The sequence below is a fragment of the Ranitomeya imitator genome, chromosome 3 (assembly GCF_032444005.1).
Source record: "Ranitomeya imitator isolate aRanImi1 chromosome 3, aRanImi1.pri, whole genome shotgun sequence".
Taxonomy (NCBI): Eukaryota; Metazoa; Chordata; class Amphibia; order Anura; family Dendrobatidae; genus Ranitomeya; species Ranitomeya imitator.
This window is the reverse complement of record NC_091284.1, coordinates 756,671,811-756,695,982: the sequence shown is the minus strand read 5'-3', so window position 1 is coordinate 756,695,982 and position 24,172 is coordinate 756,671,811. Positions and strand designations below refer to the sequence as shown.

The 24,172-nt window shown below is 41.7% G+C and overlaps 1 protein-coding gene across 5 annotated transcripts in view; it reads right to left on the bottom strand.

The window, feature by feature from the left end:
- The window catches only part of STARD13 (StAR related lipid transfer domain containing 13), a 612,129-nt gene that overhangs the window by 17,752 nt on the left and 570,205 nt on the right, over positions 1-24,172 (bottom strand). For all 5 annotated transcript variants that reach the window (XM_069758984.1, XM_069758987.1, XM_069758985.1 and 2 more), the window contains 5 exons: positions 16,088-16,151; positions 6,936-8,278; positions 3,727-3,900; positions 3,471-3,630; positions 242-440 (listed from right to left, as the gene is read on the bottom strand). In XM_069758984.1, the coding sequence (XP_069615085.1) occupies positions 242-440; positions 3,471-3,630; positions 3,727-3,900; positions 6,936-8,278; positions 16,088-16,151 (1,940 nt within the window). The remainder of the gene's footprint in view (positions 1-241; positions 441-3,470; positions 3,631-3,726; positions 3,901-6,935; positions 8,279-16,087; positions 16,152-24,172) is intronic.

The window sequence follows — 24,172 nt, the reverse complement described above, 5'->3', positions numbered from 1 at the left end:
AATACACATATACATCTGTATATTAAATACAATTGATAATATATAATTTCAATATTCAGGAGTAGAAATACATAAAATGTATAGCATTAATTATAAAGGTTATGTATGGAGAGTGCACAATCTATGAAATGTTTTCATGTGCATGTGATCGCAGCCTTCCAGTCTTGATACCAGGTACGTGTAGGCCGCTATATAAGTGTCTTGTCTAAAGCCCTGGCTGGCTTCTTGTGCGTATACTTACACTGGTAAATATGCAGGAAGGTCTCTCCTAGTTTGCTGGTGAGCAGGGGTTCTGGAAGGTCCCTGAAGAACTGCTTCATCATGTCTGCCACATCGTAAGCACACTGGCCTTCGTAGTTTACATTCTCGGGGCTGCTCTCATTCATTTGGCGCAGGGCCTGGATTCGAGACTTAACACCAGACTTTCTAAACAAGCCAACCTGCGGGGAAAGTAAATGTTTTCCATAACTATTTCACAATTTACCAGCTTGGACCATTTATCTTCCATAGACTGGAGACAAAAACACATAATGCCATCTGACACATTCTCATTTATTGTGTACAGATCTAATTTACTAGTGGGAAGAATAGGGCAAAGCTCCAGAATCTAATAGATGCGCCTTTTCTGGGCAGCTGGGGCTGCTGTTTTTAGGCTGGGGGGGGGGGGCATATCTATGGCCCCTTACCAGCCTGAGAATAGCAGCCCGCACCTGTGAGTTTTGCCACGTTGGTTGTACAATATAGGGGAGACCCCACGTCGGTTTTGCTTTCATTCGGTGAGCACCGTGAGTCAAGGAGAAGGGATGACAGCTGCCTTCAGCACCACACGCAGGAGAACAGCGCTTACTGTAGCGCTGCTTCCTGGTGGCTGTCCGTGTGGTCCTGATGAGGTACCGGAAATATCAGGACGTGTGTAACCGGCCTAATTCAGTTCAGTGCTTTTTATTCAGTTCCTTTGTGTACTGGAATGGTGAGTTGCAGTTGCTGGATGTCTTTCTGCCTTCTCTTGGATAATCAAGACCAGAGTTGCCCCCATTGATCTTGGTGAGGGGGAGTGTTGGAGTCAAAGGTGCATCATTCATTAAGAGGTGCAAGCCTCTTAATGAATCAGAAGCTTCTAATGAGTAGCATTTGCCTCCATGCGCCTCACCACAAATCAAAGATTGGGTAAGATTTCTAGAGTAAGGAATGCTTTGGCTCATCAGAAATTAGACAAGCTGTAGACATGCTCGTCCCATCCCAGCTCTGACCAAATTGGGCAAAACAGGTGTGAAAAAGCCAAAAGTTGCACAAAATGTTGCACAAAAATTTGGCGACTTATCAAATTATTTTACCCCAGATTTTTGGAGAAAACATTTTGACGAATAGGGTAATTAAGTGTTTGAATGTGTTGGAAAACATGGACAAACAAACTAGGTGTCATATTTTTTGAGTTTTTTTTTAGTTTGCATATAGCATTATTTTTCACGAAAACAATAGTATTCTTCACAATACACCGGGTTATTTTTACACCCAATCTATTCACTTCATAACACAATGAGACATTTTTTTTTTACGTTACAGAAATTATGTTGTAGATTTTTTCACAGATAAAAGGGTTGACTATACCATACCATGAATGTGTCACTGTCTGAAGGCCCTCAGAGAGACAGTAGTCAGAATGCAGCCTTTTCTGTTCGCAGCTAGATGTCTCTGAGGAATTACATGCTCTCTCCCAAGACCTCAGATCTAAAATTATATTGTGTGGGAGGACAGTGAACTAAGAAATCCTTGTTCTAATTGTCCTGAGAGCAACACAATCTGCATTCTGTTTTGACAACATAAAAGCCGTAGTCTCCATGTCAACTCTTGTTATGAGGACATAAGTACATTAATCGAAGGGAAAACATACAGTACTACTTATTGAGCCATCCCGTTCCAGATTTGTCTTCTGGAAATATACAATAACCACCTGGGAGAATGCTTTTTACACTAGTTGCAGTAATTAGGGTTGAGCGAAACGGATCGTTCATTTTCAAAAGTCGCCGACTTTTGGCAAAGTCGGGTTTCATGAAACCCGACCCGATCCCTGGGTGGGGTCGGCCATGCGGTACGCGACTTTTGCGCCAGTCGCGTTTCGTATGACGCGCTTGGCGCCATTTTTTCAGCCAATGAAGGAGCGTGGGCAGAGTGATGACATAGGTCTTAGGGGGAGAGGGAGAGGGAGAGAGAGAGGAAAAAAAATAAAAATAAAACAAAAATACAAAAAATAAAAAAAATTCCCATTGACTTTGCATTGGGTTTCGTGTTTCGGTCGATCCCCGACTTTTCGCCATAATCGGCCGATTTCACTCGACTCGACTTTAGAGATAGTCGGGTTTCGCGAAACCCGACTCGACCCTAAAAAAGTAAAAGTCGCTCAACCCTAGCAGTAATTAAGTATTGTCCATTTATAAGTAAATACTGGATAATATATGTGAGTGAATTTATCCAAGTTGGAATTGAATTCTCCTTGAATTTTATAAAAATTCATATTCTCAATTATACAAATGTTTTGCAATTTGCAATTTGCATGAATTGTGCAAAATAGCAGCCAGTTGGAGGATGAGGGCTGACAAAAGGTTAAAAAAGAAATTAATACTCATCTCATCAGTCACCTGCCCAGCTGCCTGATCATGTGCACCTCTTTTATGCTTTCTCCCATTAAGTGCCTTGTCTTTGGCTTGCTTTACTCTAGCTTCTGGCACCTAGCAGGCCCCTGAAGTCATTGCGCATTATGCATCGCACATACCGTGATGTCATAACATGCATCCCTTGAGCCACTGACTAGACCTTGGCCGACCCATGTTGTAATGTCGTGCAGGGACATCAGAACATGAAGCCTGGACCCATCAAGCAGAAGAAAACACATGTGATGGGTAAAGGCAAAAAGAAGAGGGGGTGGTGGGGCAGATGAGTGGTGAGTATTACATTTTTTTTACATCGTATGTTTATTACTCACTGGTTCTGGATTGACACAATATGAACATTCTTATAACTTGGATGCAAATCGAAATCTCCTTGATAAATGTGAGAGATTTGCTGTGTTCGAATCTTGGTAGATTCAATCTTCTCTACAAGACATCATATTATATGTGGCCATTGTTAGTCATTTCGTAACTGGAAACCAAGTGCCCAGAATCATGGATGGTTCCAGAATTAGCAGATGTTTCACCGCATTAAGATTTTATAACAATGACTACTGCTTGGCAGAAAATAAATCAAATGCTCACTTCCATGTGCTCCTCTACCCATACATATACATGCCTTTCTGAGCATGCAATATTGTGCCAGGCTGCCATCAGGTAAGAGGAGGTCCTCAAGGTCCCATTCAGTGGCCAAAAATTTCTGACGTGGCCAATGGACTGGGTCCTGTGAATCTTTTTGTACCAACTCTACTTCTGGGCTAACTTTACAATTTTACAGAGACAGTAGGACATTTTCATGCTTACCTGATCAAGGCAGTTGCTGCGCAGGAACCGTAATGCCTGTTGAATGCTCTGTGGTATCGGCTGCCCTGTTCTCTGCACATGAACCATCAAGGGTACACCAAAAACATTCTTATCCTTGTAATCGGGGCCCTTCATTCTCTTCATAAACTTTGGTACAGACCTGAAATAGAGATTGATCAAACAGTTTCATAAGAAAGTTGCCTACATGATAATGAATGAGAGTATATTTAGCTGGATAATTCTATGATGTACCTACCACGTCCACCCGTGTTTGTTTGACATGGAATATTTTTCCATTATGGCGGTCAGCCTTAACAAGGAGAACTTTTGAAGTAGATTGAGCTGGCTAGCAGATTGGTTACTAATTTGAAGTGATGCCAGAGAGCCACTCAACTGGTGAGAGACCTGGAAACTGTGCCACCTCAGGTGCCTAGATGAAGCAAAATATAGCAAAATTGTCAATCAAAAGTACAATAAAGAATAAGATAGATTGCACTGCACAACCAAAAAAAAATTAAAAATTTTCTTGTTGTCTTGGTTTTTAGGCGCCTTCCTGGGGTTATTTGGGTTGCGGATTCAGAATATTGCATCAGATAGACCTCATCAGCTCTAGTTTCTTAGATATGGTTGAATTTATAACATTTTAGTCTGCTCTTTAAATGATCTCTGCTACAGAATTGGGATGTCATAACAAGTTTCTTATTTCTTATAGCTTATTATAAAACTGAAGTCAGGAATTTTTGATGGTCCACCAATCAGACAACTTAACAATGACACATATTTCATAGCATCAATTAATAAAATCTAATCATGCGCCTGGTCTACATTTGTTCTTGTTGTGAAAAACGTTCTTGGCAACCAGAAGGCAGACACACAATTAGCAGAGGATATGCTCTTTCATTTCAACAAGATTGTCTGTTACATGAGTGTTCAAGTCCATTATCTGCACAGTCACTTTCCAGAGAACCTTGGTGAATTTTAAGGGAACCTGTCAGGTCAAATAACACTATTGACCTGTAGATATAATAGGGTTAATCTGCAGGATAATAGATAGATAATAGCCGCCAGCTTTCAGTCATGCAGGCGAGCTCGATGCAATTCCAGTCGCCGCCCAGCGACTGTAAGCAAACTCTGGCACTCTGAATGACTGTACTGATGTATGTCAGAGTCGGCTGTCAGTCAGTGTCGGGGTGTGCTTACAACCGCAGGTCTCAGTACTGTGAGCAGTGACTGTAGTCTCGCCAGCACGCTTACATGACTGAAAGTCGGCAGCTCCCAGGAGGAGCAGTTCATTTTCTCCAGCTAGCCGCACATTGATGCAGCGGACGGGCACTTTCATAACGGTATTAACAAACAGATAACCTTATATCTGCAAGTTAATAGGGTTACACATCCTGAGAGGCAGTGTTGGACTGGAGTGCCAAGGGCCCATCAGTAACCAACTCCAGGGCCCCACTTTTCAGCTACATTCAAATGTGACATTATCCTCAGTCATAAATTTAAAGAACAATGAGCTGGGTAGGTTGATAAATGTCTGTAAATAGTGATTCAAGTATATTGTGCCAAGTACTGCTCATATAAGAGGGTGGTGGCCCTCCAGAGGATTTTCCAGTTCTCCTGTGGGTCAGTTCAGCCTGCTGAGAGGTTACCTTTAAGCAAAGAGCAAGGTGAAAGATTTCACAAAGACATAAAACCAATGGAGAACAGATACCACGGAAGATGAGATGCACACATGATGGCAAACTATTGATCCCATCTCGGAATTCTCTTGGAAAAGGAGAGGCTTCTTGTGTGTCGAATCACTGCAACGTTTGTATCATAAATCTGTTCTTTTAGTATAAAACCGGTAGATTTTTATGTAGTACAATTTTCTTTTAACTCCTAGAATATTTCCTTCTTGCTTAAAAGACATTTAAACACTATGTTCAAAGGTTGATTTTTTTATGTTCAAGTGAAGAGTAGTACATGGCATATGTTCTGTATCTCAAAAGCTAGAGCTGATATGGAAAAGCTGGTGCCGTTTTTGGAATCAGCATGTCAAATACACTCAGAAACCAGCAAACATTTGAGGAACTAAATGTGTATTTGCCTGTGTTACATATCGAGGAAAAGATCTGATGAGCCATCTTAAAGGGAAGCTGTCATCAGAAAATAACCTATTGTTGTATTTGGATTTTTTTGCTAAATGTATTTTTGAAAAATTCATATTACCATCTTTATAAAGAAATAAAATTAGAAATGTTGCAATTTTCACACTAGCCACTGAGGCTTTTTTAGATTCTAATGGCCTTGTGTCAGTAAATAACAATTGTTCATTATCTACAATGAACAAACCCCAACCCTATTATTTTTATTGATGTGTCTAATGGGTCTGTGCAAAGGTAATTGTGAAAGGAGAGGGAACAGGGTTAGGTGTGGCATCATCTATTGTAATAAGTGGATCCTGTGTTATCAGCTGTGTATAGAGGTGTTTACTTGTTATTCTGATCCTGCCTCTGATGACAAGGAGCCTGCTGTAAACTCATCCTGAAAGGACAGACATCTAATAAAGTCCCAGTGGCCAGTCTGAAAATTGCAAGATTGCTAATTTTTTTTTTTTAATAATAAACACAGTGATATAAAAAAATATATTGTTAGTACATGTTTTCAAATCCATGTAGCACACAAACTTGATTTATATAATAGGTAATTTTCTCATGACATATACCGTTTAATGTAGTACATTTAGTAGTAGGCTAGGGTTGGCATATTAAAATACTAAGTGCAAAAGCCTAAAGGGTTCCTAGAGTCAAAACATCAAAGAACGTATCCACAGAATAGGTTAAAGATGTCTGATTGCTGAGAATCCCACCTTGGCACCATGAAAACTGGAGTTTGGTCAGCTATCTTTATCAGTCTTAGTGACTTTGAATAGAGCAGCATGATCCACTGCTGCTCTATTCGTACAAATGTCATGAGAACATCTGTGGATAGCTGATAATTTTATATTCTGCTAACATCCCTTTAAGTGTAAGGAACTATGCTTTAAAGAGACATCTCTATCTTCTTTTCAAGGTCCTGTAGACTAAGGTGCGTTTACACAGGCTGATTATCGGGAACAAGTGCTCTAAGGAGGCCTCTTTCCTGATAGTCTTGCAGGGTAAAAAGGCGGCCAATCACCCAACAAACAAGTAAGATGCCTATTTGTTGGCTTACTTCTGCACAGGGGCCCACCGGGAATTCATCTGTTCACCTGTGGGACAGTCCAAGCCTGAGCATAAGTATAGTGAGTGCAGCATTGCAATCATACTTGATTCATGAAATGCAAGCAGACAAAAAACGGCTATCTGTCCCATAAAATGAGATGAGTTACATGTCATAGCTGGGGAACTCCATTACAAATTATGCATTTAAAAAGTTTAAGGAGAAAGATTTGTTTATTTTTTATTTTTAAGAAAAATGTGAACACAAAGCAGAATAACTTACCTATTTGTTCTTGTGAGAGATGCTCCTACTCCAGAGTCTCTTCTTTCCCTTGGTCCTGTGGCATCAGACTCATTAAGGGATGTTGCGTCTCTTTCCATATCACTTGGCGTTGTCCTTCCATCAGAGATAGAATTTCCTTCAAAGTCTAACCCTGCTGGATTTGGTGTAAGGAATGCTGGGTTGGGAGTTTGAAACAATGATAAGTTGCCATCTTGTACTTCTGGCATTACATCTTTTGACCAATGGTCTACAGACTGTTGCAGTCCATTGATATGTTGCAATACATCATCTAGATGAGGGAAAAGATCATCGTTTTCCAAGTCCATGAGATCTCCAGTGCTGGCATACAAGTGGGATCCAGGAACGTTGTCATATACGCTAAGCCTGCTGCCTCTTGGGCATCTTGAAGATAAAGGCCTTGGTTCTTTGACACAGAGTCCCTTCTGCCCAGTAAGGGATATGCTTGCTCCTAGCCAGTTCACACCACAAAGATTATCAGTAGGTGAAAGGCTTTCAATAGATATTGCTTTTGGAAAGGTTCCAGGTTTGTGGTCCTTTGGAATATGTACAACCAGATCCTCTTGGGAATGAAATTCATTTTTATGATTGTGGCTAGGTTTACCCCGTAGCCCTGTCATTGTGAAGAGGTCAATGTCCTCCAGGTACATGCCAGCACGTTTGTTTGATTCAGAAATCTCTCCATCCTTTAAACTTGACGTGTTTTCATTAATTGTCCTCATTTCTGTTTTTGAGGCCAAATTTCCAGTTACCTTAAGGTCCATAGTTGGGTCACTTACTGGTCCATTGCCTATCTGAACACAGTTCATTGACTTTACAGATTCCGGCTCCAGTTGCAAAATTGGTTCACTAATTATTAAACCTCTAATTTTAGGTGGTCCTTTTAGTTTCCCATGAGCTCCTTTGCCACGAAGCGTACCCATGCATTTTAGTAGTGTTTTTGCTTTCGTATGTGAAGATTTATCAGTTTTTGCATTTAATTTACTATCCAAGATATCCCTTGACCAATATGGAGGTAAAAAGTTAACTGAGTTTGAATCTGGCACGCACATGGTGTCATTACCCTCAAACGTTTCACTGGAAGCACATCTGCAGTCGCTCCCACCACTACTTCCACTGTGAATAGAACATATTTCAGGCTCACTGAGATCTGTCAGCACACTTTCACTACTTGTCGTGTTTTTCATGTCCCCGGACGACCCAAGTCTTTCTGATCTCCCAAGCAGTGTATCAATGTCATCCACCCGAGACCATCGACGACTGAATCTTTGGAATGTCCATTTGTCACTGATTGCGCAAAGATCTTCTTCATCTGAATCTTCACTCTATAAAACAATGCAGATGATGTTACATCCTCATATTCATGTCCAGCTTATTATATTGTGTTTATGTTTTTAGGGAGGCTGAGGGGTAAAGTTTCTAGTTATGGAGAGTGCTTAGTCAGTGTAAGGAGACTTATTGGCCTTGCAATGCTACTCTAAGAATTTAAATAAGTAAATGGTGATAGGTTGCCCTAGAAATCCTGTCCTCTTTCTCTCTGAAGAGGTTCTTTGCTTGTATTTTTAGGATTAAGGTACACACGTTAGTTTTTATTCCACTATATGTGGTTTTAAAGGGAATCTAACAGGTGACCCACTCTGCCTGATGCCAATCAGAGAAAAACATACTTTAAAAGCCGCCTTCACCATGCCAGCTTCCCTAAAGTAACAGGTGTCTCCCTACGTAAGTGTATAGGGAGAGACCTGTAGTCACTGGCAGTGGATGGAGAGAAGCGACTAGTCTCCTGTGCAGCTCGGTCCCATTAAGTTTTTAAAGTAGGTTTTTCCCTGAAACGCAGCAGCATTTCACAGTCAAACATACCTGGCTGAGATCATACAGCCGATGCAGCATGGATCAGCTATCAGGTTCACTTTATCTTATTGTTAATAATAAAATATCTGGACATACTAATAAAAAATTAACTATTAATATTCTGTATGAGAATATAAGATAATATTGCCTGCATCAATTGTACCCAATCATCACAGGATATCTCTAGGCCCAAATTACATACGTGTAATATTACTGATTACCATGTAGTGCACCAACATGATCTTTATAAACTGTTTTTCATAGCTCTGGTATTACATTGGTTGTAAAAGGAGCATAAATAGAAAGATTTCTACAATAAAGAAGACAATGTTCCCAATTCAAAATCATCCCGGTTGTTGCCAAAATTATTCATGTGCATTTCAAGCTATGTAGTACATTATTATATGTAGTATAATGTAGTTTATTGTATGTAGTATATTATTAAAAGGGTTGTCCAGGATTGGGACTCAAGTCTGCAGCTATTTTAGGTGACTGCAGACTTGTGAATCCTCCCAGTGTGCACTAACAGGATTCTCTGACATAGGCGCCAGGAGCGGGTGAGTGTGTGACCAAGAGTATGTGATTTGCATACATGTGGTGATTGGTGTGTTGTGGTGATCTGGTGATCACCTGCTGATTAGACGTGCTCGTCCTTGATCAATACAAGTGAGTTAAGCATGGCATGTTTAGTTGGAATGTGGCAATAAGTGTGCAAAGTCCGGCATCGCTCGATTCACTTGTATCGTGTAAGACCAAGAACGTCTAGTCAGAACGTGTCCACATGTATGCAAATTACATATTCACCTTCACATGCCCGTCCACTCCTGGTGGCTGCACCGGAGAATCCTGACAGTGCCCAGCGTGCTGTGAGAATTCGCAAGTCTGCAGTCACATAGAGTGACTGCAGACTTAAACCCCATGCCTGGACAATGATTCAATTATGATATATTTCCAAATGAGAACCAGTTGTCTTAGCACCATGAACATAAAAAATAACATTAGCAACCATTTTTATTAGTGATGAGCGAACGTGCTGGGATAAGGTGCTAACCGAGTGACTTCAGCGTGCTCGAATAATATGTTCAAGTCCCCATAACTGCACGTCACGTGGCTGTTAGACAGCCGCAACACATGCAGGATGTGTTTTGGATAAGGACGGGGCTACACCGCAATATGTGACACACCACTGACCACAGCAATTTTTCAGACAAGTTGCATGACCAAAAAGAACTGGGCATCTTTTCTGCAACTTGCTGTCGCATAACTATTTTAGAGCTGTTATTTTTTGGTGTAAAAAAATTCCCGAATTGCCGATGTAGTAAGTTGCATAGAAGTCGTAGTCACATTGTATTGGAGTTTATCGTCAGTGAGTCAAGTGCGACTTGCAACCAGCGACAGAATATCCAACACATTGGTAAACATATGCGACTTGTGTGTAAGTCGGTCACAGGTCGTAATGCGAAACTATGGGAAATCATTGGATGAGATGTTGCAGTGCGACACTGTGATTTCCATGTCACACAACGTGTTATGCCGTGTAGACCTGGCTGAAATACTACAAGGGCTGGTGCATACCCCTGTACTCCTGATAGGTGCGAGCACTGTGAGTTTGGACATTAATTATTATACCTCAATAGCCTGTCTTATATAGGTAGTAATAGGTACTGTCACACTAGACGATATCGCTAGCGATCCGTGACGTTGCAGCGTCCTCGCTAGCGATATCGTCCAGTGTGACAGGCAGCAGCGATCAGGCCCCTGCTGGGAGATCGCTGGTCGGGGAAGAAAGTCCAGAACTTTATTTCGTCGCTGGACTCCCCGCAGACATCGCTGAATCGGCGTGTGTGACACCGATTCAGCGATGTCTTTGCTGGCAACCAGGGTAAACATCGGGTAACTAAGCGCAGGGCCGCGCTTAGTAACCCGATGTTTACCCTGGTTACCATCCTAAAAGTAAAAAAACAAACACTACATACTTACCTACAGCCATCTGTCCTCCAGCGCTGTGCTCTGCTCTCCTCCTGTACTGGCTGTGAGCGTCGGTCAGCCGGAAAGCAGAGCGGTGACGTCACCACTCTGCTTTCTGGCTGCCCGGCGCTCACAGCCAGACCAGAGAAGCAGAGCGCCGAGGACAGACAGCGGAAGGTAAGTATGTAGCGTTTGTTTTTTTACTTTTTAGGATGGTAACCAGGGTAAACATCGGGTTACTAAGCGCGGCCCTGCGCTTAGTTACCCGATGTTTACCCTGGTTACCAGGGACCTCGGGATCGTTGGTCGCTGGAGAGCTGTCTGTGTGACAGCTCTCCAGCGACCAAACAGCGACGCTGCAGCGATCCGGATCGTTGTCGGTATCGCTGCAGCGTCGCTATGTGTGACGGTACCTTTAAACATACATCATCTATGTATATCTTGAAAAAAAAAACATTAAAGGGGCTGTCCAGGTTTTGCATGAAAGTCTGCAGTCACGATATATGACTGCAGACTTGTGCACACTTCCATCGCGCGAAGCTCACACTGTAAGGATTCTCCAGCGCCGCCGGCGAGACCGAGCAGACATGTGACTACAAGGATGTGAAATGCTGATTAGACGTGTGCTACCTAGCTCAACACACCTGAATTGAGTGAGGCTGTGCACGTCTAGTTGGAATGTGGCTGGAACTAAGCATATTGCCGGCACCGGTGTCTTCACAGCTTGCGCTATACAAAATGTGGGGATTCACAGACTTTCTTGATAAACCAGGACAAACCCTTTAAATGTGTTGTCCACCTTTTTTACTTAGATGCATGATTTTTTAATTGAGTTCCATTTAAAATGTTGCCCGGTTTGGGTTTTACAGGCTCATTGTGACCGTGCACATTCAACTTTGCTGTGATCTCTGACCTTAAAGGGGTTGTCTGGTCTAAAATGAAAAGTCTGCAGTCACTCTGAGTGACTGCAGACTTATGAATCACCCACTGCAAGGATTCACCGGTATCCAAGCCAGGTATGGGGGTGATGTATGTGTTATACATACTTTTAGCCAGAACCCGTCTAGTGGACATGGCCTCGCTCCATACTCTTGTATTGAGCGAGGCCATGCCCACTAGATGGTCGCATTTCTAGACGGGGCACAGCCTCGCTCAATACCAGTGTATGAAGCGAGGCCACGTCCACTAGACGGGTTCTGCCCAGGAGTATGTATAACACATAGATCACAGCCGTTCCCAGCTCAGAACTCTGCGAATCCTCGCAAAGCAAAGTGCATGCACTCGGGGGGATTTGCATAGGGTTACTGCAGACTTTTCATTTTAGACCGAACAACTCCTTTAAGGCTATGTTCACATGTTGCTTTTTTGCTTATTCTTATTTTTTGCTTCATTTTAAATGCGAATTTTAAGCTGAGTTTCACAGCACCAGCAAAGACTACGATATTTCAGAAATCTCGTGCACACACATTGGTTATTTTTTTCCTGACTGATTTGGAAAACTGCTGCGTGACACTTCTTTAAGTGTTTTCTCAGCACATTTGCAGTGTTTTTTTCTCCCACAGGAAGAAATGAGTAAGTGCAAAAACGCAGGTATCAGATTTTGCTGCGTTTTTGGTGCAAAAACCTTAAGGGAGTCTTATCATGATTTTGGGGGGGGCACTAAACTTTATCAGCATGCAAAGGGACAACAAAAACACAGCAAAAATGAAATAAATACATAGCAAAAGCTGCTTTTTTTATAGCAGCTTCGATAAGGTTTTGCCTGCAGAAAAAAAATGCAGCAAAAACGCAGCATGTGAACATAGCCTAAAGCAGCTTAGATCAGGTCAGAGTAAGGGTATGTGTCCACGTTCAGGATTGCATCAGGATTTGGTCAGGATTTTCCATCAGTTTTTGTAAGCCAAAACAAGGAGTGGATGATAAATACAGAAGTTGTGCATATGTTTCTATTATACTTTTCTGCTAATTGTTCCACTCCTGGTTTTGGCTACAAATACTGATGAAAAATCCTGACCAAATCCTGATGCAATCCTGAACGTGGACACATACCCTAAGACAGGTCAAAAGTTACAAACTTCCCAACAGATAGACAGAGTGAGCTTACTGATGGATTCTCAGCAGCCAGCAATTGGTGGTGCAAAACCAAAGCAGTGGAAGGCAAACAGCACAGCATTTCTATTGAAATTATAGCAAAAACAACAGATTTTTACCCAAATATAGATAGATTTTTAGTAAGCTACTTTCACACTAGCGTCGTATGACACACGTCGCAATGCATCGTTTTGGAGAAAAAACGCATCCTGCAAAATTGCTTGCAGGATGCGTTTTTTCTCCATAGACTAACATTAGCAACGCATTGCAACGCTTTGCCACACGTCGCAACCGTCGTGCGAAGGTTGTGTCGTGGCGGACCGTAGGCACCAAAAAACGTTGCATGTAACGTTTTTTGGTGCGTTGTGTCCGCCATTTCCGACCGCACATGCGCGGCCGGAACTCCGCCCCCTCCTCCCCGCAGCTCAGAATGGGGCAGCAGATGCGTTGGAAAAATGCATCCGCTGCCCCCGTTGTGCGGCGCTTCCACAGTATGCGTCGGTACATTGGCCCGACGCACTGCGACGGGCCGAGTACGACGCTAGTGGGAAAGTAGCCAAAGGCTACTTTCCCACTAGCGTCGTTTTGAATATGTCGCAATGCGTCATTTGGTTGAAAAAACGCATCCTGCAAAATTGCTTGCAGGATGCGTTTTTTCTCCATTGACTAACATTAGCGACGCATGGCGATGCTTTGCCACACGTCGCAACCGTCTTGCGACGGTTGCGTCGGACCGTCGGCTGCAAAAAAAGTTACATGTAACGTTTTTTGCTGCCGACGGTCCGCCATTTCTGACCGCACATGCGCGGCCCGGAACTCCGCCCCCACCTCCCCACACCTCACAATGGGGCAGCGGATGCGCTGGAAAAATGCATCCGCTGCCCCCATTGTGCGGCGCATTCACTGCTAGCGTCAGTACGTCGGCCCGACGCACTGCGACGGTCCGAGTACGACGCTAGTGTGAAAGTAGCCTAAGAAAGTAAAAGTGCTCCCAAAAGGTGGATAGAGAAGTATCATTAGGACTTTAGTTCAAGGCCTCGGAGAACTGAAGACCTCCAAATAGTCATGTATGAACACTTTACTCAGCATGGGGTCTCCTCCTTTCAATAGCCAGTGACCTCAGTTAACTGATTTGCTGCCATTGATAGGACCACCGTTGTTTGTCTATATAACCCCCTAGGTTTAATACAAGCCCTTTGAAGTTACAAATTAGGTATTTACATGACACTATGAAATCTTGAAGTGCAAGGAAGCAGTAGAAAAATAGCAAGAAATGGAAAAAAGGGAGTATGTCGATAGATAAGATAATGTAAAAATGGTGGTTACCGGCATTGTTGGTTGCTGGAGAGCGGTCTGTGTGACAGCTCTCCAGCGACCAAACAGCGACGCTGCAGCGATCCGGATCGTTGTCGGTATCGCTGCAGCGTCGCTAAGTGTGACGGTACCTTAAGATATAACAAATCTAGAATGTATATGGATTTTTCCATATTCCATGGGCATTGGTAGCCAGCCTAGGATATGTGGATCTGATATTGAATATTAGATCTTGGCAGTCTGTCTGACACACAAGGAAGGACACAGATAATCCAGTGGCTATGCTAATTATGTTCTCTGCGTAAACACCATTGTTGGTCTGTAGGAACACTTATGTATTCAGCAGCACATGCACAGGATGTGGTGAACAGGCCAAACTACAAATCAGAGACAGCAGCGGCCTGCAGTAATAACCAAAGGGAAAAAATGTTATTTAACCATTTTGCTGACAATTTCATCTGTTTTTGGAAAGAAAAATGTGGCTTCCTACTCTTTTATCCCCATGTACTGAAAATGCGAAAGTTGGGTAAAAACACTGGATACTGTTTGGTAACATTGAATGAGCCTCTCTCTTCGGTGGCCCCACAGCAGCCACATTGGCTTCCCCTATGGTAATCTTTCTCACACAGTTTTCCAATAATCTACATAGTGTCAAGTATATAAAACATTTTCAATATATACTTTTTCATACTTACACCTTTTTCACCCCAAGTTCACTTGTCCAGTAATCATCCATTACAATGGATCCAGCAGCAATCTGCTGACAAAAAAGTTGTGGAGACTCAACTTTTTTTTTGTCTGCATGAACAAACTTATTTCAACCTTTTTTTTTTAACATTGAAGTCTATGGAAAACGAGTCCATTAAATAGCCTCCGTTTTTTTTACCATTTGAAAAAGATCCGTATTTTGCTTCCTGGATCAGTTTCAATAGATAATTACTACATAGTTCCCATCCAGTAATTTATGTTAAACATTTATTTTTCCACCTCCAGTAAGCAAAAAAAAAAAACCCCTATCCTTTTTAAATAGAAGAAACATGGATGGCTAACTAAGGAATCCATTTTCCATAGACTTCAATGTTAAAAAATGGATCCAGCCGAAATCAGTTTTTTCAGGCGGACAAAAAAAGTGGTTTGCACAAATTTTTGTCATTGAGTTGGTGCTGGATCAGCTCTAATGGATGATTACTGGACATGTAAACTTAGCGTTAGGTGACGATTTGACCTGACCTCTAGGACCCCTACTGATCCCTAGAAATACCCCATTAAAATAAAGCGGCGGTCTTCTCACATGTCACTGCTCTATTAATTGTTCATAGGAGAATGAATGGAGCGGCTGCCACATCCATTCGAGATCGAATAAGCAAGTTATAGCCTATCTTGTGGCTATCCTGTAGATAGGTGATACCCAACCCTGTTAAGAATAACCTTTTAAATTAACACAAGTTGCTACTATGTTTATATATTTCATATATTCTTATAGATAAATCATTGAGTTTCCAATCTGTGGCCAATTTGTGGCTTTGGAGCTGCAAAAATTATAGTGCCCTCTTGACCAGGGCGTACTGAGAGTTTTGGTTTCACTATTGGGTAAGGACGATTTGGAGACCATAACTTTACTGTAAATGGCCCTTGCACGTTGTGCATGAATACGTACAATTTTCCACCACCCACCCCAATTTAATTCATCAGACCCTAATAATTCCAAACCTAATCAAATGCTATTATTAGAGCCTAATGTACAATGTAGAATTATCTGGTAGATTGTATACAGATTGCACAATTCTTATATCAAGATCGATTGATAAGTATCCAGCAACTGGTACTCACTACCTATGTGTCTGCCATAAGACAATAGTAGGAGCCACGAGAGTCCAGCACAGTAGGACCATAGATGACATTGCTCTTACCTTCTTCCTTTGGAGGCTGACATCGAGTTTCATGGATGCACACTTGTTCAACGTGTTGAGTCGTCTAGAAGCAGAGACATATCCTTGAATTATTATTTGACTGATAGAAGACAAAGATTTCTTGCGTTTGCCAACTTTCCGCTCCTTCCAAGCCTGGCCTCCCATCTTCTCTGCAGTTTTTTTTTGCAAATGCATAAACATAAATCCAAGTTCCTTTAGCACAACTTGGCTAAAACTACTGCTGACATTTAGCCTAGAATCCTTAGCAAATGTTGATCTAGTAACAGTATGATCAGCTGGATCTCCTCCAACCTTTCCTAAGTGTATGTGTCTTCTGGGCTAACCTATAAATGCAGTCCGGGCTGGGGGCTCGGCTTGGCAAGTGGTCCAATTACGGTGGTCACCGGTCTTCTGGCCCACCCAGGCACCTGCGCTCCTTTGAGGTCAGGTGTTTACATTATCAGCATGCAAACATGTAGATCACATTCAGTAATTAGATTCCAATTTTCAGCAAAACCATTTGTGTCGGGCTAAGCCTGTCAGCTTTTCTTTACTTCCTTTGCATATCTATATGTAGTTATCTTCATCTATTGAACCTATTCACTTTACATGTTCATGTCTGACTGCTGCTGCATGCAAACCATTGCTATGGATTAAGATCTCATTTACTGGGGATGATTGTGGATTTAGCCTTAAATCTGTTCTACTGCATAACATTTACCGTATTTATTTTTTATTATCTGTATTGTAATTGTATTTGCATTTACGATATAATTATTTTTATTTTGTAAAATAAATTAACCTTACTAACGCCATGCTCATGAACAGAGAAGGAAAAGATCAGTGATCAGCAAAGTTCTAGCATTTTTCTAATTACTTATCTCATTATAGAATATATTTAGACTCTTGCACACAGCAGATGCATATGCAGGACTAGGAGGCTGCATGGAGTCACACAGAGATCCTGCATCTCCATAATACAAAAACACTTCATGAGCTGCCATATAGCCCTCTTTATGCCACCATCTTTAGAGATGAACTCTGTAGATGACGAGGAAAAAGCTAACATATTAAACACCTTCTTCTCCACGGTATTCACGGTGGAAAATGAAATGCTAGGTGAAATCCCAAGAAACAATGAAAACCCTATATTAAGGGTCACCAATCTAACCCAAGAAGAGGTGCGAAACCGGCTAAATAAGATTAAAATAGATAAATCTCCGGGTCCGGATGGCATACACCCACGAGTACTAAGAGAACTAAGTAATGTAATAGATAAACCATTATTTCTTATTTTTAGTGACTCTATAGCGACAGGGTCTGTTCCGCAGGACTGGCGCATAGCAAATGTGGTGCCAATATTCAAAAAGGGCTCTAAAAGTGAACCTGGAAATTATAGGCCAGTAAGTCTAACCTCTATTGTTGGTAAAATATTTGAAGGGTTTCTGAGGGATGTTATTCTGGATTATCTCAATGAGAATAACTGTTTAACTCCATATCAGCATGGGTTTATGAGAAATCGCTCCTGTCAAACCAATCTAATCAGTTTTTATGAAGAGGTAAGCTATAGACTGGACCACGGTGAGTCATTGGACGTGGTATATCTCGATTTTTCCAAAGCGTTTGATACCGTGCCGCACAAGAGGTTGGTACACAAAATGAGAATGCTTGGTCTGGGGGAAAATTTGTGTAAATGGGTTAGTAACTGGCTTAGTGATAGAAAGCAGAGGGTGGTTATAAATGGTATAGTCTCTAACTGGGTCGCTGTGACCAGTGGGGTACCGCAGGGGTCAGTATTGGGACCTGTTCTCTTCAACATATTCATTAATGATCTGGTAGAAGGTTTACACAGTAAAATATCGATATTTGCAGATGATACAAAACTATGTAAAGCAGTTAATACAAGAGAAGATAGTATTCTGCTACAGATGGATCTGGATAAGTTGGAAACTTGGGCTGAAAGGTGGCAGATGAGGTTTAACAATGATAAATGTAAGGTTATACACATGGGAAGAGGGAATCAATATCACCATTACACACTGAACGGGAAACCACTGGGTAAATCTGACAGGGAGAAGGACTTGGGGATCCTAGTTAATGATAAACTTACCTGGAGCAGCCAGTGCCAGGCAGCAGCTGCCAAGGCAAACAGGATCATGGGGTGCATTAAAAGAGGTCTGGATACACATGATGAGAGCATTATACTGCCTCTGTACAAATCCCTAGTTAGACCGCACATGGAGTACTGTGTCCAGTTTTGGGCACCGGTGCTCAGGAAGGATATAATGGAACTACAGAGAGTACAAAGGAGGGCAACAAAATTAATAAAGGGGATGGGAGAACTACAATACCCAGATAGATTAGCGAAATTAGGATTATTTAGTCTAGAAAAAAGACGACTGAGGGGCGATCTAATAACCATGTATAAGTATATAAGGGGACAATACAAATATCTCGCTGAGGATCTGTTTATACCAAGGAAGGTGACGGGCACAAGGGGGCATTCTTTGCGTCTGGAGGAGAGAAGGTTTTTCCACCAACATAGAAGAGGATTCTTTACTGTTAGGGCAGTGAGAATCTGGAATTGCTTGCCTGAGGAGGTGGTGATGGCGAACTCAGTCGAGGGGTTCAAGAGAGGCCTGGATGTCTTTCTGGAGCAGAACAATATTGTATCATACAATTATTAGGTTCTGTAGAAGGACGTAGATCTGGGTATTTATTATGATGGAATATAGGCTGAACTGGATGGACAAATGTCTTTTTTCGGCCTTACTAACTATGTTACTATGTTACTATGTTATGTAACGAATCCAATAAACCATTTTTGTATTCTGTGCAGTCTGTAAAAACGGAGTACTGTTTTTCCATTGTCCGTAAAAAATCATTGATGAGTCTGGAGAAGTGTTTTGGAACAGGTTATCATCAGAGTGAATATCCATTATTTTATGACTCAATAATTTAGGCTCAGTTCATATTTATGTGGGAGGCGTACATCGCAGATCTGCCCCAAAATACTGAACAAACTGATAAAAAGTCCAAAGACCCCACTATTGTTCAATAGTTAATGGGTCCATCAGGCATTGCTGTTGTCTGTCATGTGGAGGATCTGCCACATGATTAGCACAGATGTGATAGGAGCATTATTAAAGGCTCTCATACAATCAGATGAACACAATGATTTCGAAGGGATCGGCCAACCACCTGATGTGTATTGAGGCATCCTGACTCTCCCTAAACAAACAATGGAATTACAATGGCCAATTCTTTTGTTTTCCTAAACAATAAGAGCTCCTGTGTATGGAAGTCAGGAGAGATAGGCTACTTTCACACATCAGGTTTTTGCTGTCAGGCACAATCCAGCAAGTTTTAAAAAAAACGGATCCAATTTTTTTCCGTCGGATCTGTTTTTTTTCTCATAGAGTTGTATTAGCGCCGGATTGTGCCTGATGGCCACACGTTTCATCCGTTTTTGCTGGATCCGTCAAAAAAGCGGTTTCCGGCGGACGGAAAAAACGTACAGAAGAATGGTTTTTCTGTCTGGCGAAAAAAAAACAAACAGTGACTGATCCACCGAAAAACGTATGAAACTCAGATGTAAACGGATGAATCTGGCCTCCGAATCCGGTTTTTCATACATTCTCCATACAAATCATGTCTCTCTCTCTCCTCCCCCCCCCCCCCCCCCGGAACAGGAAGTCCAAACTGTATCCCTGGGTTCATTTATAAAAAAAACGGATCCAGCAAAAAAAAGGATCCGTTGCATCAGTTTTTCACAATTTGCAACGGATCCGTTTTTTCAAAAATTTGTAGGATCCTGCCTGACGGCAAAAAAAATAATGTGTGAAAGTAGCCATAGCTGTTTGGCCCACAGTTACAGTATTTCATGTATATGACCATGTAAAGGGGTCCCTTGGCTATTCATAATGCCTCTGACTACAAAAACAATAATGTGCAACTATGACAAACCTTTAGATACCCCCATAAAGTATGTTGATAAAAATGCCGCCAAACACAGTATGATAATCTCAAAGTAAATTCACAATCACATTATGATACTCCCACAAAGCCCCCAACACAATCATGTGTTTACAGTTCACCCACATAATTATTATGCCCCTACAGTCCTACAAAACAGTATGATTTCCCCCACAAAACCACAACACAGTATGATGGTTCCCACAGCCACACATTACAGTGTGATGCCTCCCACAGTCCCAAAACACAGTATGATGGCTCCACAGATCCACAATACGATATAATTGCCTTACACTGCCCTCCACACAATATAATAGACCCCACACAGTGTAATGGCCTCCACACAGTATAATGGCCCCACACAGCCCTTCATATAGTATAATTGCCTCCACACAGCATAATCACCTCCACACAACATAATGCCCCCCCCCCCCATAATCCTCCACACAGTATTATGGCCCTCAACTTACTATAATCATTACCACACAGCACTCAATACAAAATAATGATCTCCACGCAGTATAATGACTTCTACACAGTATAATGGCTTCCACAAAGTATAGCTCTCTGCACCATATAGTGCACACAGTGTAATAGCCTCTATATAGTATAATGGCCCCCCACAGTCTTCAACACAGTATAGTGACCCCCATAAAGTCTTCCACAAAGTATAATGGCCCCCACCCATAATGGTGCCTTAATAGTATCATGACCTCAAAACAGTATAATGGTTTTCACAAAATATAATGACCTCTACACAGTGTAATGGCCTCTCGCAGCTCTCTGAACAGTAGAATGGACCCCACACAGCTCTCCACGCAGTATAATGGCTTCTATACTGTAAAATGGCCCCACACAGTATAATGCCGCCACACAATATAATAGGCCCACATAGTTATCCACACAGTACAATGACTCCCACACAGTATGATGATCACAACATAGTATAATGGCCGAACACAGCCCTACACACAGTTTGATGACCCCTCTCAGTCCTCCACACAGTATAATAGCTGCTACAAAGCCCTACATACAGTACAATGACCCCCACTCAGTATAATGGACCCCACTCTGCCTTACATACACTATGAGGATCCCCACACAGTATAACGGCCTCCACACAGCATAATGGCCCCAATACAGAATAATGACTCCCACTCCTCCCTCCACACAATATAGTGGCCTCCACACAGCCCTTTGCACAGTACAATGGCCCCAACACAGTATAATTGCTGTCATCCTTTCACTCCACATAGTATAATGACACTCCACACAGCCTTCCACACACTAAAATGGCACATACATAGTATATCCAGGATGCAGATACTATTTAAAGTGTGATGCCAGAGTTGCTCAGTGCCAGCATCAGGTCTCACCAACTCACAGTCCCCATAGCATCTGCATGTTCTCCTGCTATTAGCAATACATCAATGAAGGCCAGTTTATATACATTAGGATATCCTAGCATATAAATACAGCACTAGTATGTTACAGGTGGTCACATAGACAGAATAAGTGAAGGTTTTGCACAAGATCTGTAGCTTTATGCTTGGCCTTATTGATGGGGTACAGATTTACACTATATGGAAAAAAGTATTGGCACACCTTCACATTACACCTACAGGATCTGTTGACCTCCTATTTATAAATCCATAGGAATTAATAATGTATCAGTATCTCATTTGCAGCTATAACACCTTCTGCTCTTCTGGGAAGATTTTCTACAATATTTTGCAGCATTTATGGGAACTGTGGGAATTTTTGCATCATTCATCATTTGCCCATTGAAAGAGCATTTGTGAGGTCAGAAACTGATGTTTGAAGAGAGTGTCCGACTCACAATCTCCATTCTAATACGTTCTAAAGAGTTTGATGGGTCTCTGTGCGATATGTCATGTTCTTCCATCCAAACTCCCTTCATACCATTAAGGACCTTGCAACATTGGATTTTCTCAATGTTTCAACAAAGTTGGAAGCATATAATTGTCTTGTTTTTTGATGAAATATTAAGATTTTGGGGGGATTTAACCTAGGCATGGCCAGCCTTAGCTAAAGTGGGGAAAAGTAATAAGTATTTGATCACCTACCAACCAGCAAGAATTCTGGCTCTCACAGACCTGTTAGTTTTTCTTTTAAAAGCCCTTCAACTTTGCACTCATTACCTGTATTAATTGCACCTGTTTGAACTCGTAACATGAATAAAAGACACCTGTCCACACACTCAATCACACTTGAACCTCTCCACCATGGCCAAGACCAAAGAGCTGTCTAAGGATACCAGGGACAAAATTGTAGAAGTGCACAAGATTGGGATGGGCTACAAGCAGCTTGGTGAAAAGGCATCAACTGTTGACACAATTAGAAAATGGAAGAAACACAAGATGACTGTCAACCTTCCTCGGTCAGCGGCTCCATGCAAGATCTTACCTCGTGATTTTGAGAAAGTGCAGAAATCAGCCCGGTACTACACTCTCTGACAGAAGTTATGTCGCTTATCCACGTTATGTAAATTAAAGCTTATAACCTGATGTTAAATTCACCCATTGGTTGTATAAATTTTTCTTTTGAAAGCTGAAACCCTCCGAAATGTGGTTTAAGTTAAAAAAATAAATTGACATCAATGCAGAAATATTGATCAGTTAATGGACACAGAATGGTTAGATTTTGGCAAGACAAAAGTTTTGTCGCCTGGTCATATAATACACCCAATCCTAGTTTACATCGTCACTTGTGCTCAGTAAATGATGGGCTAATTAGTGTGTGTGTATAAAAAGAAACCCAGCACTCCCGACCTTCACTTGAACTGCAACTTGAGCTCTCACAACATGCCAAAAATCCACCCTGCGACCAAAGCCTGGATTATCAAGAGGCTGAAGGCCAGATCCACTGCAGAGGTGCCTAGCACGTTTAATGTGTCTCAGCGTCAAGTACAAAGAATTTTAAATAGATTTGAAGAGATTGGAGATGTGTTTGACAAGCCCAGGTCTGGCAAACCCCGCAAGACAACTGCTTAGGAGGAACGTTTGTTGGCTAGAAAATCCAAAGCAAGCCCCTCTTCCACTGCAGCAGAGCTCCAACAGGCCTGGTCACCTGGGTTAACTAGAACAGTTTGTAGGATTCTGTCTCAAAATGGCCTCCATGGTCGAATCAGTGCCCAGAAGCCAGAACTAAACAAAAGGCAAATAAAAAACCATGTGGCATTTGCAAAGTTCCACAGCCTGCTAGATGGATGCTGGAAAAGTGGCAGAAGGTGGATTTCTCTGATGAATCTTCAGTAGAATTACACCACAGCCGCCGCAAATACTGCAGGAGACCTACTGGAGCCCGTATGGATCCAAAAAACACCCAGAAAACAGTAAAATTTGGTGGTGGAAAGATCATGGTCTGGGGTTACATTCAGTATGGGGGTGTGCAAAACATTTGCAAGGTGGATGGCAATATCAATAGCCTAAAATATCAAGAAGTATTAGCTACCTCTTATATTCCAAATCATAAAAGGGGTCAAATTCTGCAGCAGGATGGTGCTACATCTCATACATCCATCTCTACAACAAAGTTCCTCCAGACAAAAAAGATCAAGGTGCTCAAGAACTGGCCAGCCCAGTCACCAGACATGAACATCATTGAGCATGTTTGGGGCAGGATGAAAGAGAAAGTTTGGAAGACAAAACCAAAGAATCTAGATGAACTCTGGGAGGCATGCAAGACTGCATTCTTTGCTATTCCTGATGACTTCATTAAATTGTATGAATCATTGTTGAACTGCATGGATGCAGTCCTTCAAGCTCATGGAAGTCACACAAAATATTAAATATGACTCTAATAGCACCACAACTTCATTCACCAATGTTATGCAACATATATTTGTATTTTAAGTTAATTATTTGTTTGAATATCACATTACTTTCTGTGGGCGACAAAACTTTTGTCTTGCCAAAATCTGACCATTCGGTGTCCATTAACTCATCAATATTTCTGCATTGAAGACAATTTATTTTCTTAACCTAAACCACATTTCGGAGGGTTTCAGCTTTCAACAGAATAATTTATACAACTAATGGATAAATTTAGCGTCAGGTTATAAGCTTTTATTTACATAACATGGATAAG